This window comes from Thermobia domestica, chromosome 3 (genome assembly GCF_964235325.1).
Source record: "Thermobia domestica chromosome 3, izTheDome1.hap1.1, whole genome shotgun sequence".
Taxonomy (NCBI): domain Eukaryota; kingdom Metazoa; phylum Arthropoda; class Insecta; order Zygentoma; family Lepismatidae; genus Thermobia; species Thermobia domestica.
The window spans coordinates 222,968,936-222,984,344 of NC_137456.1; the positions used below are offsets into that span (position 1 = coordinate 222,968,936).

Below are 15,409 nucleotides of genomic sequence, written 5' to 3' on the forward strand. Positions count from 1 at the left end.
AACTAACCGGCTAAACTCTTTTGTTTAGCGTAAAATACATGCTTTTTCTTCTACAAGGGTAATAAAACTCTTTGGCAAGTGTCCACTGAGAATCCTTAGTACGGTTGCAGAAGAAACGCGTGTTTGTGTATCGCAGAACCGAGAATAATTTCTGTCCGTTTTGAAGAGGTTATTGAAATGTTTGGGGGAAAGGACTGTCCGCGTCCGTATCTGAGAGTGTCCGTAAAAGGGAGGATTTTGTTCCGTAAGAGAACATATGTTTTGCCAGGACAAAAAATCTGTTCGTTTATTGAAGTGTCCGTTATTGAGAGGTGTCCGTTAAGGAAGGTTTCATAGTATACTAAAGCGGCTTATGTATTTCCATTGAATATTAGTAAAGGTAAACCAGAGATTCAAAATATTATTTCGAAAACTTAAGAATATGTTTTCTCTTTGAAGACGTTCAAATGAGACACTAGGTTTTCCGGTTTTCCTGGGAGGAGAGAGGCAAGAATCTCCAATAAACGTAGTTTTACGTTTTTTTTTTTTTTACTAATATGTTATTATACTATTTATTTAAATGTATGTACATCTCAAACGAAGGGGGTTCCCCCTTCCTTCCCAAAATGATAGCAGGATGTGTTTGTTTAATTTTAATTTATTTGACTGACAAGAATCAGGTGTAGATTTTTCTATTCTGATTGTTGCTTAAGATACGTATAGTGACTGATGTACACCATAAAACATTTTTATGACTAATTCTGAGTACAAAAAAAGTAGATATAATCGACTAGTAGCTTCGAACATTCGCAACTGGCAAATATAGACTAACATACATACACCCTATTTGTGCTTTCATTTTCAATACTTTGTCTGATAGATACTTATGAAATTAACTCCATGATTTAACATTACAATAATTACAAACGAAGTGGTTGAATTTTTGTATGGTGAATTACGAACTTCCTTAAACCTTTTTAAATTTATATTCACAATTATGTTTCTTATGTATAAAATAGAAAGCTACAAACTACTATAAGTTGTGGAATCTTTATGAATTTTATGTTCAATATTTCATAGTAGATTTCTTTTTAATATTATAATTTTGATATGTACCTTGGTGTTTTGATATCTTTCCATTATGATAATTGCGACTAGTTATTACTCAACTTTTTGTTTACTATTTGAACAGAAAATTTATTATAATCGGAAAAACGTTGTATCTTTGTATAAGTAAGTTATCATATTCATCTAAAGAAATTAAAGAATAATTCACTTTGACACCTAAGCACGTATTTTTGCGAATCAAGTAAGTTGGGAAATAATTACATATTTTTAAAGTATTTTCAAAAAAAAATGTTTCTGTAAGATATTATTTTTTAAAAATTATATAGCACTATACGATGTATCTATCAGTAATTATAATGGCCTTATGTGAATCTATTTGACATTCATTTGTTTAATAATTTTAACCAGAATATATAATTTTATCTTACGTAATTTAATAGTGATGAATTGATTAGTATTCTAAACCTTGTATTTCTCTTTTAATTAGATCATATTAATTATAATTAACATTGATAAAAAATATATTTCTATTTTCGTTGCTTGTACATCGTTATCATAGTAGGGTACAAGATACTGGAACATAAGTTTTAAAAATTTTAGTTTTCTATATGCTTTTAGCTTTGAATTGATCGATGATTTTTTCTATAACAGGTGCCAGCTGAATTGTTGGATGAAATTTACGTACACATGATGGATAGTCATCCGGATAGTTTAGATAGAGTTTTATCCAAAAGATGCTCTATAGGAGACGAGTAAGTACTTAAACTAATGGAAAAGAAAGTAATTCTCTTGTAGGGAAATGACGAGGTAAAATTATGACATTATTATTATTATTATTATTATTATTATTATTATTATTATTATTATTATTATTATTATTATTATTATTATTATTATTATTATTATTATTATTATTATTATTATTATTATTATTACTTTTTCTACTCCTCATCTTATCAGATAATACAGTAATATACAGGCCATTCAATGATTTATTACTATATCTTTTTGTGATTTTTTTCTTCTCCTTCCTTTATTCTGGGACTTGCAGGAAGTTTCTTACAATTGTGTATGTGTTGAGTATTACACTCCTGTGTATCAGCTTCTTCACGTTTTCATTCTTTAATTAAAATGGTTTCAAGTTTCTTTTTCAACTTCATGTAGGCCACTGTTGGTATTATTTTCACATTCTTGATGCTCCATTGTTCTTTTAAATTCTAGACTAGTTGTTTGTATTTTCTATTTTTGTTTCCATGTGTGCTTTCTGGAGATTTGTTCTGTTTGATATAGCGATGTATGATAAGTTATGTGTCTCTTCCTTTTCTTTGCTTATTAATGTATTGTCCGGCATGTTATGATGTATTTCTTTGTAGGTTAATATTTTTGTATTCCAATAAAAGTGTTTGTTTGCCTGTTTCTAGTATGGTTTCTGGTTGATATTTGTAATACGGTACTTCTTCCGGTATTATTTTCTGTTTCATTGCTATTTCCTGATGAATGATATTTTCCCATTCTGTGTTTTTATTTGCATTCAGTTTATGTCATCATTGTGCATCCATTTGTAATATATCGTATTGTATCAGGTTATATTCGACATCATCTACATTTGCTATCTTGTGTTATATCTTTAATGTGTGTATTTTCTGTAACGCTTCATATTTATTGCCAGGTTTTATGTCTCTTGCACGAAGCCTTCTGTCTTTATGTCTTTCTCTTTATGCTCTTGGTTGACTTGTTCTGGAAATCGTCCATGTGGTAGTTTCTCGTTCCATTGCTTCCTTATGTTTTCTGTTGTTTGTAATATTTGTATTAGTTTTGGTTCTTTCGTCTAGGTTACGTGAAATGATGTATATTAGTGGTCAGCTACTACTATTGCTCCGTAGGTTTTGGATTTTCTTGCTTTCTTTAGGAGTGGTTTCTTAATATTTGGATTTGAGTGTAATGTAAATTTCGGATATTGATCGGTCCTCGTCCTTCTGTTTTTCATGGCAATGAGATTCTTTCTATTGCCGCTCGTGGATGTAGTATTACGTTCTTTGTAAATACTGTTCTGGTCTTCCTTTCAAGTTCTGCCGGTTCGCTCTCTGTATTTCCATTTTATTACTCTGAATGAGTATGTTGGAATCTGTACTATATAATATTAATGCCTTTATTTAAGTCCTTACTGTTGAGGTTTGTTCAATATATCTTTCAGTCTGTGTTGGTTATTTAGTGTTATTTCTTCTGCTATCTTTTGTGTTCAATTCCTCTCGATTGGTTAAAACCTCAACAGTACTTGCATACCTCTTTCGAATTCATAGCTTCCATTCTCTCTTCTGTGGTTATCTTGAATTATTTAATTATTTGTTTCCTTTGATTAACTTGTATTATTTTACATCTTCCTATTACAAATTTCATTCTTATGTCTGTCGAGAATATTTCAGTGATCTCTATTAGATTCCTCAGTTGGATTTCTGTGCTCGTGTATAGTTTGATATAATTCAAATACTTTAGGTGCGTCACTAAGAAGTTTGGTTTCCCAAAACTCCTTTATATAATTACCCTGTCCGTCCGTCCCGGAGACAAAAGTCTCAAGAACTGCTCGACCAAACATATTCAATTTTAGTGGAGAAAGTAAAGGATCAAAAGTAAGAAATAGAGTTCTTTTTATAGAGCCGATATTTAAATCGGGAATAGTAGAAATTAAACATTTCTTGTTTTAATGTTGATCGCTATAGAACAAAAACGGTAACAGATAGTGAGATGCCGTTTCTTGGAATCGGTTAAGCGTACCAAGAACAGATTAAGTCTCCATCCTTAACTCTATACTATAACCAGAAGTGGTAGACATTAACTACAACTTCCGGTTTCAATATCGATTTAAATAGAGCAAAACCGATAATAGATAACGAGAAAGGGTTTTCTGGAATCGATTTAGCATTCTAAGAATAGGTAGCACCTTCTCTCTTAACTCCTTGAAAGATCAACCACTTGCAGTTTTAACATTCATCGCCTTAGAATAAAAACCATAGTAGATAGCAAGAAATGATTTTCTGTAGTAACTAACTGAGCAGTCCAAAAATATCTTCCATCTCTACTTTAATGAGCCCTCCTCTGAAATCAAATGTGCGCAAATCAACCACTTCCGGTTTTAACGTTAATTGTTATAGAATGCAAATGGTAACAGATAGCAAGAAGCGGTTTCCTGGGATCGATTAAGCATCCCGAGACTGTATTTCAACTCCACTCTAATCTCTTTATTAAAATATGAAGTGGCATAAAATCAACCACGTCCGTTTTTAACGTTGATCACTATGGAGTAGAAATCGTAATAGGTAGAGAGAAGAGGTTTCTTGCAATCGACTAAGAGTATGAACAATATATTTCATTTTCATCATTAAGTCTCTCTTAAAACTAAAAGTGATACAACTGCTCTACGACTCCCAGTTTCAGTATTCACCTATAGAGTAAAAACGCCAAGATATAGCGAGAATCAGTTTTTTGGAATCAATTTAGCGTTGTGAGAATAAATACCGTTTTCTTTTTTAATCCCCTATTCAAACTGAAAGTGGCATAAATCGATCACTTCTGGTTTTAACATTGGCTGTTATAGAGTAAAAACGTCAACAGAGAGCGAGAAATGGCTTTCTGTAATCAATTAAACGTTCTAAGAATATGCCATCTCCAATTTAATTTCTCTCTTAAAACCAGAAGTTACAGAAATCAGTCACTTCCTATTTTAACTTTGATCGTTATAAAATGAAAGCGGTAACGGATAGTGAGAATCTGCAATGGATCAAGCGTTTTAACAATACATTTAATTTTGATGTTTAAATATATTAAAGCCGGAAATACTGGAAATCAACTTCGATTTCCGGTTTCAATACCAATTTACACAAAACAACCGCTAAGATATGGAGGAGAGGTTATATCTAATATTACTGCTCTAGCAATATGCCATCTCCTCTCTTAACATCCCTATTCAAACCGAAAGTGATTCGTGGCTAAGTGGTTAGCATACGCGCCTTCAGCGCGGGAGACCCGAGCTTGATTCCCGGTGGGAGCTCATGTGGTTCGGATTCCACGTTAATCAGTAGGTCCACGTCTCATATAGCCTCGCTGCTGAAAAGAGACGTTAAACTCAACTCAACTCAACTCAACTCAAACCGAAAGTGTTAAAAATCAACTACGTCCAGTTTTAAAGTTGATTGTTATAGAATAAAAATAGTAGTAAAGCGGGGAGCGGTTTTCTGTAATCAATTAAGCGTCTCAAGTATATATTATATCTCCACTCTATTCTCTTTACGAAAATCGGAAGCGTTATAAATATACTATCACTTCCGGTTTCTATAATCGTTGAGAAAATATCACACCGTATAATCAAAATTTCCTTACGTGGTATAGACGTGACACCGCTATTTGTTTTATATTCTATTTGTTTGATTGGTTCTATGTTATATCCATATTTTATGTTGTCGAGTAAGTCAGGCAGAACATCCTAAACAAAAACAGAATATCAGAGAACTTAAGTTATATCTCTGAAATATTTCTCTCCTAATTTGTATATCTTCTATTTCTAGTATTTCTGGTTATCTTTCAAACATAGTGTTGAATTTGATTTGTTCATGTTATTTTGTACAAACTACATCAAAATTTCTCGTTTGTTCCATACATTTTAAACAGTGGAAGATGCAGGAGTGTTGTATTGAGTTGTATGCTGTCTGAGAGTCTGATATATATATGCTGTGTATATGTTTCTACTTTTTTTTTATAATACGCTTGGTTTCTTATTACCGCGTCTACTATTAATTGTTAAAGGAATAATTAAGAGTTTTGACCAGAGTATATACACTTATTTATTAAAAACTAAAATGCAGTTTAACGGTTTCTACAACTTAATGTTATTTTCATCAGACACTACCTCTGACGAAGATAGAGTTAGTGTATGGTAAAGTGTCTAAACTAGAGAGTTACTGTCTGATGAAGATAACGTTAAGTTGTCGAAACCGTTACTCTGTATTTTAGTTTTTAATAAATAAGTGTATATACTCTGGTCACAAGTGTTAATTATTCCTTTAGTGAGTTCCAAAGTCGTGACGGATAGAGTTGCATATTAATTGTTCTTTACACGCTTGTGACTATCTTCTGCAACTTTTTTGGTGTTCTGCTTTTATATTATTTGTTTTATTTATTTTTTAAGTTTTTAATTTAGTTTTAAAAACACATGCTGTCATTATTTTGTATATTGTGTTTAGGTACCCTTTTGTTCTCTAATTGTTGGATCGGATTTATTTATTTATTTATTTATTTTTATTTTTTTATTTTATTTTTTTTTTTATACTAGGCATGTCCCACCCCTCGTAAGAAATTTTGGCTTTTCTTCGAAGTTACCTATAAGATTCCTGATGTAGTGTGAAATCATGCTATGAAAGTTTCGAATTGTTCATACCAAGAGCTATTGGTTTCCAATTTCGTGTTATTCTTATTACTCCTTTAATTTATTGATTTTTTCAGTTTTCATTGCTTTCCTTGTTTTCAGTTTGCTGGTCTCTCTTTTCCTTTTTGTTTCAGTATTACACCTGTCTTCTATTTCCCATTGTTGTTTCAAGTGGTTCTCTATTACTTCATTTTTTGTGGTTGTTCTTGTTTACTTAGTGTTTTGCTTTGCTGGCAGTTTCTTGTAGAACATCTTCTCTTTTTGTCTAAACAGTCTATTATTCTTTGTAATTGCTAAACTCTTCTTATATCTTCTCTGTCTAGTGCTGTAAACGCTAAGTTTTTGGTTGGTAAGATTAAAGTTTAGTGTTTCTTTCAGTAGGGAGGTTATGTGAGACGTGGGTCTGTAGTTTAACGTGGAATCCCGAGAATCGAACCCATATCTTCACACCGAAATGTACGCTAACCATATAACCACGAGAGAGAAAAGGAAGTTTTTTTGTTTCAATGTATCTTCGTACTTCTTATGTTTATTGTGTTCTTCGTGTGTGGTACATGTTTTTGCTTTGTTGAAGATCTTCTTCATATTCTTTTTCCTTTACTACATTTCTTTTATTGGTTTATTCTGCATATGTCTCTTCTTATTTCCTTTAATTTTCTGTTAAGCCTTTCTTATCATGGGTATTTATTTTGGGTAGTTATTTTTTTTCACGGGTTCTTCTTTGCTCATGCTTCTCCACCTTCTGTAATTTTTATTATTAATAAGACTGCACACTACATTATTGTATGAATTTCATTGAAAATGTATGCTTACTACACTTCTTATATTATTTTATTTAGTGTCTCTTTTATTTGTCTTAGTTTTCGTAGTAGTATTGGTTTCGCTTTTGATGGTCCTTTATCTGGAATATATTTCCCAGAGTTCTGCTTTTGTTTTCTCGTATTCTGAGTTTGTATTCTTAATCGTTATCCAAAACTATGTTATAATAATAATAATAATAATAATAATAATAATAATAATAATAATAATAATAATAATAATAATAATAATAATAATAATAATAATAATAATAATAATAATAATAATAATAATAATATGATGATGATTATGATGATGATGATGTAGATACTCTGTCCTCTGATAGTTTTAATACTTATTTTTTTGCTTGTATATAGGAAATCAAAAGAAGCACTTGGGAATACTAATGTTAATATGTATCACTATAATAGTAAACATAGTCAATTTAGTATGAATTTCGTTATTAATCGCGTTAGGTATGAAGACATTATAGAAGTATAGTAGTCAAGATATTGAAAACTGTGACAGTAACTATATATTCAACATTTCTAATACCCTTATGGAAACTATCATCAGTCACATTATGAAACCCCTTAAATATGTTTTAATAAATGTTTTTCTTAAGGTATTTTTTCTAATGCACTTCAACTAGTTAAAGTTATTCCCACATACAACAAGGGAGGCCGTTCGTGTCTGTCTAATTATCACCCAATATCTCTTACTCATTTTTTTTTTTTTTTTTTTTTTTTTAATTATGGAGACTATTGTAAAAGATCAGATATACAACTATATGGTTCAGCAAAACATACTTCTGGAGACTCAATTTGGATTTAGACTTGGGAAATCCACTTTTAATGCAGTAGAGTCACTAAGGATTAAAATGTATGAAGTGTTTAAAAATAAGAATTTTGCTCTCGGGATATTCTGTAATTTAAGTAAAGCATTTTATTATGCAGAACATGTAATCCTATGCGATAAAGTAGCTACTACGATTTATATATCAGTAGTTTGAACTTTATAAATTCCTACTTAAACGACCGTAAAGAATCGTTAGTTTCAATAATATACATCCAAAACACCATGAAAGTAAAATGTAACGTACGGCAAAATTTTGTTTTGGGTCCCTTTCCTTTTTTTCTTTTTTTAAATAATGATAAATAATTAATATCAAAATATCAACCTTATGCAAATTATATATGAGGATGATACTACATTACTCAATATGTATACAAGTTTTGAGGAAGTTTATATAGAAACTGAAAGGACATTAATCAAGGCTGCAACATGATTTAAAATAAACGGTTTTGTATTAAATTGAAACCAAAAATAGCATTAATCTTAATTATTACAACAATTAGGAAAAATATAATGGTATTGAGATTAAATTTCTTGGCACACACATACACACATACACATATATATATCAATATACATATACCCCGGTGTATATATATATATATATATATATATATATATATATATATATATATACAGACAACTGACTTGGAAGCAACATGTTAAATAAATGTATACAAAACTCTCCCGAGTGTTCTGCTCAGTAAGAAATCTAAATAATACTGTTCATCATGAATATATTACAAATTCATTTTGTGCATTTTTATACAGGATAATTAAATATAAATTTTGCTTTGGAGTAATAGGATTCAAATACATGATGTCTTAATTTTACAGAAGAAAGTTGTCAGGATTATTGATTGGATACTTGATAAAGAACACTGTAAATCGCTATTTATTAGGCTTAAGATAACGACGGTGATAAATTTATATATTTATCAAGTGCTTAATACACAAATTAAAATCTCGGAAGTATGGCACTTATGGTCGTGATACATACGTATAATACTGAATGGTGTAAGAAAATTTATGTACCCTTTAGTAGATTATACAAAAGAAGAAAAAAGTATTTAAATTTAGTATGGAAATAATAATAATAAGCTAAGAACGTCCATGCAGTAGCTACCATAAAGACTTATGAAAGAAAGTTGTATGACTAGTTAGTGGAAAGTTCATTTTACTCATTATTATTATGATATTTACTATATTTTATCATTATATTAATCATTACTTGCCATTACTTAAATATTGCCACTGATTATTACCTCAGTTCTCTCTGTGTCTTTATATGCATTTATTAATTGGACGTTGTCTACTCTTGGAAAGCTTAGTGACAATATAATACTCTATACTCTAATCATTATCACAGGCGTAACCTGGAAATGAAGGGATCAATTTATACAACTTTTCATGTTTGTGACAACACTAAGAAACTAAATAATGTGAAATTATATTATGTATTATATTGCTCCATACCACAATTTTCTTTTCCGCTTCCTCCGAAATACTTGTATTTGATAAGTTGCCCTTGCGTTGATTACTGAATTACAAATTAATGTTTTATTTCTCTGAACAGCATTGGAGATGATTTAGATACAAGCAGCAGTGTATTTGAAGGTAGTGAATGCTCGTCTGTGCCTCGTACACCTACTGAACCACATGAAATTGCTGTAGTACCGATTGAAGTTTCTACACCAGTGATTGTAAGAACAGACAAGTGAGTAGTGCATTTTTGTTTTCTTCTTCTTCTTCCTCTTCTAGAACTACTACTACTAAAATAATAATAATAATAATAATAATAATAATAATAATAATAATAATAATAATAATAATAATAATAATAATAATAATAATAATGTGGTAATAAAGACTTCATAATTTGGACTAATTTTTAATACATTAGGTAGTTAAAAAATTATATATCTCAAGAGAAAATACTACTTTGAAAAAAAGTATTGGAAAAACAAGCTATTGTGTATTATTTTGAAACATTTATTACCTTGTTATAACTTGTAGTAAGTCTGAAAATTAAAGCTGTTTCATATCACTCAGCTGAAATAATCTTTTAATTTGCTAACCGTATATTTGATTTCTTAATTCCATATTTTGCTTTCCTGAACAACAATGATTCTATATTTTTTCTTTCTTGCTAATGCTTAACTTTAAAATACTTTAAATAACACTAATACTACTAATAATAATACTAAAAATGTGAACTGTCAACTAAAACTGAATATACTTTATCTGACAACGTAATGTGATAGAATACATCTGAAGGATCAGCCTTACATCTGATTGGTTACAGCTGAAGGTTTCAGAACTTTCAGCAGAACGAAATTCAACGAAACTCACTTCCAATTTACATTCTGATATTTCTATCACCTGTAAAACAATGTTACATACGCATGAACATTTTCTGCAAACAAATGAACATTTGAAGAGAAAGATTCTCTCTATATATGGAGGGAAATTTTAGTCCACTGTTCTGTCGTGAACAATAATAATAATAATAATAATAATAATAATAATAATAATAATAATAATAATAATAATAATAATAATAATAATAATAATAATAATAATAATAATAATAATAATAATCTTCGAGCTTTAATTTTTTTTCAAATCTGTATTTGTTTATACTTTGAACTTTAGAAAATTATAACTTTTCAGTTTGGATCTTAAATACGATTATCAAATTAATGGTTTTGAGCATATATAGTTTGTAAATGTTAGTATCAACATATTGTTAACTAACAAATGCACCAGGGAAGGAAATACTAATTTAAGATATTCTTTGACTAATCTCGAGCAGGTTGATATAACACACTGAAATTACATGAGAAGAAAAAGCACTGAGTCAATTGATTGATTGAATGAGGAATTAATAGGGACGTCAATATCTAGGTTATTTCTCCCCGTCATGACTAAGTCAATAGAAAAAAACCGCAAAATAAAACAATATTAAAAAACAAATTAAGATTATGGAAGCTAAATGAATGCTTTTGGATAAAGAGACAGAGAATCAATTTACTAAAAACTATCCTTTCATATTTTCATCTCAAACTGCAAATACTAAACTAGAAAAAAAGTATTTTTATTGAGTTCATGTAAGACGTTCTCAATAACAGTAGTGACGAACTCAGCAAAATGTTTCTCTATCAATTAGTTATTATTATTTTGTTGATATGTCTATATTATTATTATTATTATTATTATTATTATTATTATTATTATTATTATTATTATTATTATTATTATTATTATAAAAATAACCCGATGTTAAGTTTGCCTTTACTATACGAAACGCTTCGTACAATCAGTAGGTTACAAAGATTGCTTAGGAACAAATGACCAATAGCTCTCATAGCCCATGATGCAGTGTTAACTTTGAGAAACCGTCACAAGATGTTCGGGATATATTTTGGCATACCCTAATATGTTTTGAGATTTTTTTCTCATTTTGGTAAACCAATACCTGTAATGAGTGGAAATTTAAGGGAGATATTGCATGCTCATTACAAAGAATATTGTTCCATTCTTTGTCAAATAAATCAACTGAAATGCGCGTTTTTCACATGGGAAAAATAGTTTTTTGGAAAACGTTTAAACCCTATTCTCCCTTCCCTATTCAGATACACATTTCGATGAAAATGTAATGATAAAAACTCATAAAACATTATATTTTTGACATAAATTTTGAACGCCTACACCTCTTAATCAAAGTAACATCATAAAAACCCAAATTAACTACGTACTAACTACGTCCGGAATTCGTTACAAATGATTCAGCTGTTTTTCTGTGATGCTATTACAAACAACAGACAACATCAATTTTAATGTGACAAAACAATTATAAAAATTGTTCCCTCTTTTCCATTGAAACTGGAATTTTGGAAACATTGGGACGCATGAGGGAAGTTGAAAACCTCATCAGCATCTCCCTCCTTACACCCATGCTGACGACAGGGAGTGAACTTAGACGACATATAGAGTGTCACTATAAATCTCAGCGACATGAAACGCAATGGATTCGACACTAATATTGATCGTTTTCAATCATTTTCTCAAGTTAGCTCTTCCCAATTTCTCCTACAGGAAGTAAGGAATCTTGACTTCATAGTACTTTCTCAGATTGTAAATGATATGTACATTAAGTTTCGTTCAAATTGTTCCAGGTGTTCCAGAGTTATGCTGGAATATATATATATATATATATATATATATATATATATATATATATATATATATATACACAACACACGCACACATACATTAATTTCTCTCTCTCTCTCTCTCTCTCTCTCTCTATATATATATATATATATATATATATATATATAGTGGATATCAAGTATTCTTGCAGTGTCATTGTAGTAGCGTTGTCATATAATGTCGAATTTCTTGTGCCATCAGCACCAACTTCACACACCCTTAGTAGTATCTTTAGTATATCTTAATTCAGGCATACTTGTGTTTGGCACTAGATATTGGGTGAATTTGCTCAGAGCATTGCTACTTCTTTTCACTTTCTCGATTCACCAGTGATTTGATAATTATTCGTTTGTTATTTCTTATCATCTCCACTACTTATAGAACATAATTTCATAGAATATGTTTATAGTTGCAGATAATTACAGTGACAACGAAGTACCCGGCGTTTAAGTTCAAGTTGAATCCCAATTAGCACCCGTAGGTGTGAAAAGAGAGTGATATGAAAAAGTAATGGAAATCACATAAATGTTTAAAATCAAGAAAAGAAAGCTGTTTGAAAAATGCATTTTCAATAAGATACTGAGGAAGTTTGATTTCATTTTTCATGTATATATATTTGGGAGTTAGTTTTCTCAATACACCCAGTATGGCTTTGTAGATGACTTGTTAGCACAGAAAAATGCTTTCTTGCACATGGAAAGGATAACTTCACATATTTCTTGCAAGTCATTAGACAATTATTACTTCTCTCCTCAAGTGGATTTCCTCAGAGTTACCGTTGAATTACCTCTATCAAAGACGAAATTAAATTGCTCCCGTCCGAAAAAAAATAGATTCACTTCATTCCAAGGAAATTTTATGCAAAATTGTTTTTCTTTAGTATGTAAAATTGCCCGAATTCGTATCTTAATAACTTGTTAATAATACAATAAGTCAAGATATTGTAAAATCATTTTCTAGTAGTACCTTTTGAAACGGAAAATTAGCTTCATTCAACAAAATTTGTAAAAGAAAAGTTCCTCGGGCAGACAGAAGTGAATTTTCCTAAGTCATTTTTTAATGAGTTTCCAAAATTTAGACATCTGGTATAATTGTTTCGTAGCATCCAAAACGGTAGTTTTCTCATGTTCCATGAAAATTTTTAAATTTTCCTAAACGATGTTTTGTTTTTAAAAATTTTTGAAAAGTAAAAATCTATCATATCTGTGAAGGTTCAGCTAACAAAATGTTTCATTTGCACTTTATTGAGGTCAATACTTTTGTACTCTTCTTTTTCTACTTCACTCAAATTGAATTCATGCAATTCATATTCTTTGACACAGAAACCCCCGAGATATCAAAATTTATGATGATGCTTCGACGCTCAGAAAGAGACAATTGTCGGGAAGTGACACTGCTCCACCTCTTTCGTATGTAATGTTTATAATAAATTTGTGCAGGCGAATGACAATTTGTCACCTAAAAGTAATAAATTTCGTATCATTGTATTCAGTGGTTATGGTCAAGTTGGGTAAAATCCATCTTCAAACCTTTTAAGGTTGAAGTCATTAATATCGTCTCTTAATAACCATCTAAGAGTTAATGACTACTAGGCCACCTTTCACTTCGTACTTTCAAAGATGTTCCGAAGACACAGTAATCATCCACTTTGTCAGTCAATAGTATTTTGATTTTATATCCATGTGTCATTTGGCGGTCAGTATTTTTCAGCCTCCTATTTTATTCCTCTCGCTGCATTACCCATATTGAATTCATGCCGACGAATGACATATTCGTATTATGTGAAACAAAAAGCTCTCGAAATATCAAATTTCATGTTTGTATGTCCAATTGTTTAAAATATATAATAATAATAAACTTTTCTTATTTTCCCCTCCTTTTAAGGATGATTTTCCAAAGTGCGTGCATGTAAATAATGTACACCAATTGCTCTAACAGAAGCATATAATGATAATTAAAGAAAAACACACATTTTAAATTTTTCCTCACCTCTTCAACTATATATCTTCAAGGTGAAAATTCTCAAAATACCATCTTACCTATTGTCTAGAGTCAAGGAGAAGATTGCCACAGAACTTAAGGCTTTTAGGAAGAACGGTTTCGAAGATCTGGTATAGGAGAAAATATTTACCTTCGTTTTCTTTCTTTCTTTCCTTGAGGGTTGAATTTCATAAAACCCAGTATAATACAATAGCCTAAAGTTTAAGTATATAACATTTCCTTCCTTCAAGTACCTTCTTTCTTTCCTACTTTTCAGTATCTAACATTTTCGAATAAGAACTGTTGTTGTGTACACTTTGCGTTACTACACATTAGATAGTATTGTCATTGTTACTACTATTGAAGCTCACAAAAGATACCTTCTAATATTCGATCAGATGTTGATTTATGTGTGTGTGAATTTTCCCAACAAAATTCGTAAAATTTATTAAACTTTGATTAAGCGTTTCTAATTCTGCTGAATCACACCTGTTTCGTGGAATTGAAATAATAAAGACTTTACCAACTAGGATGGATGACTGCATATGTTCGTAGGTAAAAGCCGAACCTCAATAACTTAATGATTGAGACGATGAAAACATTGGAAATTACTAGTTTATTTGAATATTCAATATTTTATTTCCATTTATTTGCAACATTTTCTAGCTATTATCTTAATTTAACTGTTTTATTCCTTGTAATAATGTTTTATGACTTCAGTTTCGCATTCAATCAACTATTAAATCACGATGATTGTAATATACATAATATGTATTTTATTTGTTTGTTTACTAAAAATATTTCCGATGCATTAAAAAGGCTATTTTAGACTGAAACATTAATAACAAAAGATTAAACTTTTAAAGAAAATTTGCCAAAGCTTATTTATTAAAGATATCCCGGCACTGGCCTGGTGGTACTGTAAAATCACCAGTCAGGATGTCTGGAATCGGAAGTCGAATCTGGAGACTTCCAATTACAAAGGGTCAACACTAACCACTAACCTACAGTTGCTCGGAAAATGTTATCAAATTATTTTCTGTAATTACTTTTGTAAAATTTTTATTATTTTCATAAAGAAAAGAGTGAATTTTTATT

At 30.1% G+C, this 15,409-nt stretch overlaps 1 protein-coding gene across 1 annotated transcript in view; it reads left to right on the forward strand.

Annotated features, from left to right (window-relative positions):
* The window catches only part of LOC145680973 (uncharacterized), a 233,127-nt gene that overhangs the window by 201,889 nt on the left and 15,829 nt on the right, over window positions 1-15,409 (forward strand). The window contains exons 9-10 of the mRNA XM_081752191.1: window positions 1,699-1,799; window positions 9,693-9,833. Coding sequence (XP_081608317.1) covers window positions 1,699-1,799; window positions 9,693-9,833 — 242 coding nt within the window. The remainder of the gene's footprint in view (window positions 1-1,698; window positions 1,800-9,692; window positions 9,834-15,409) is intronic.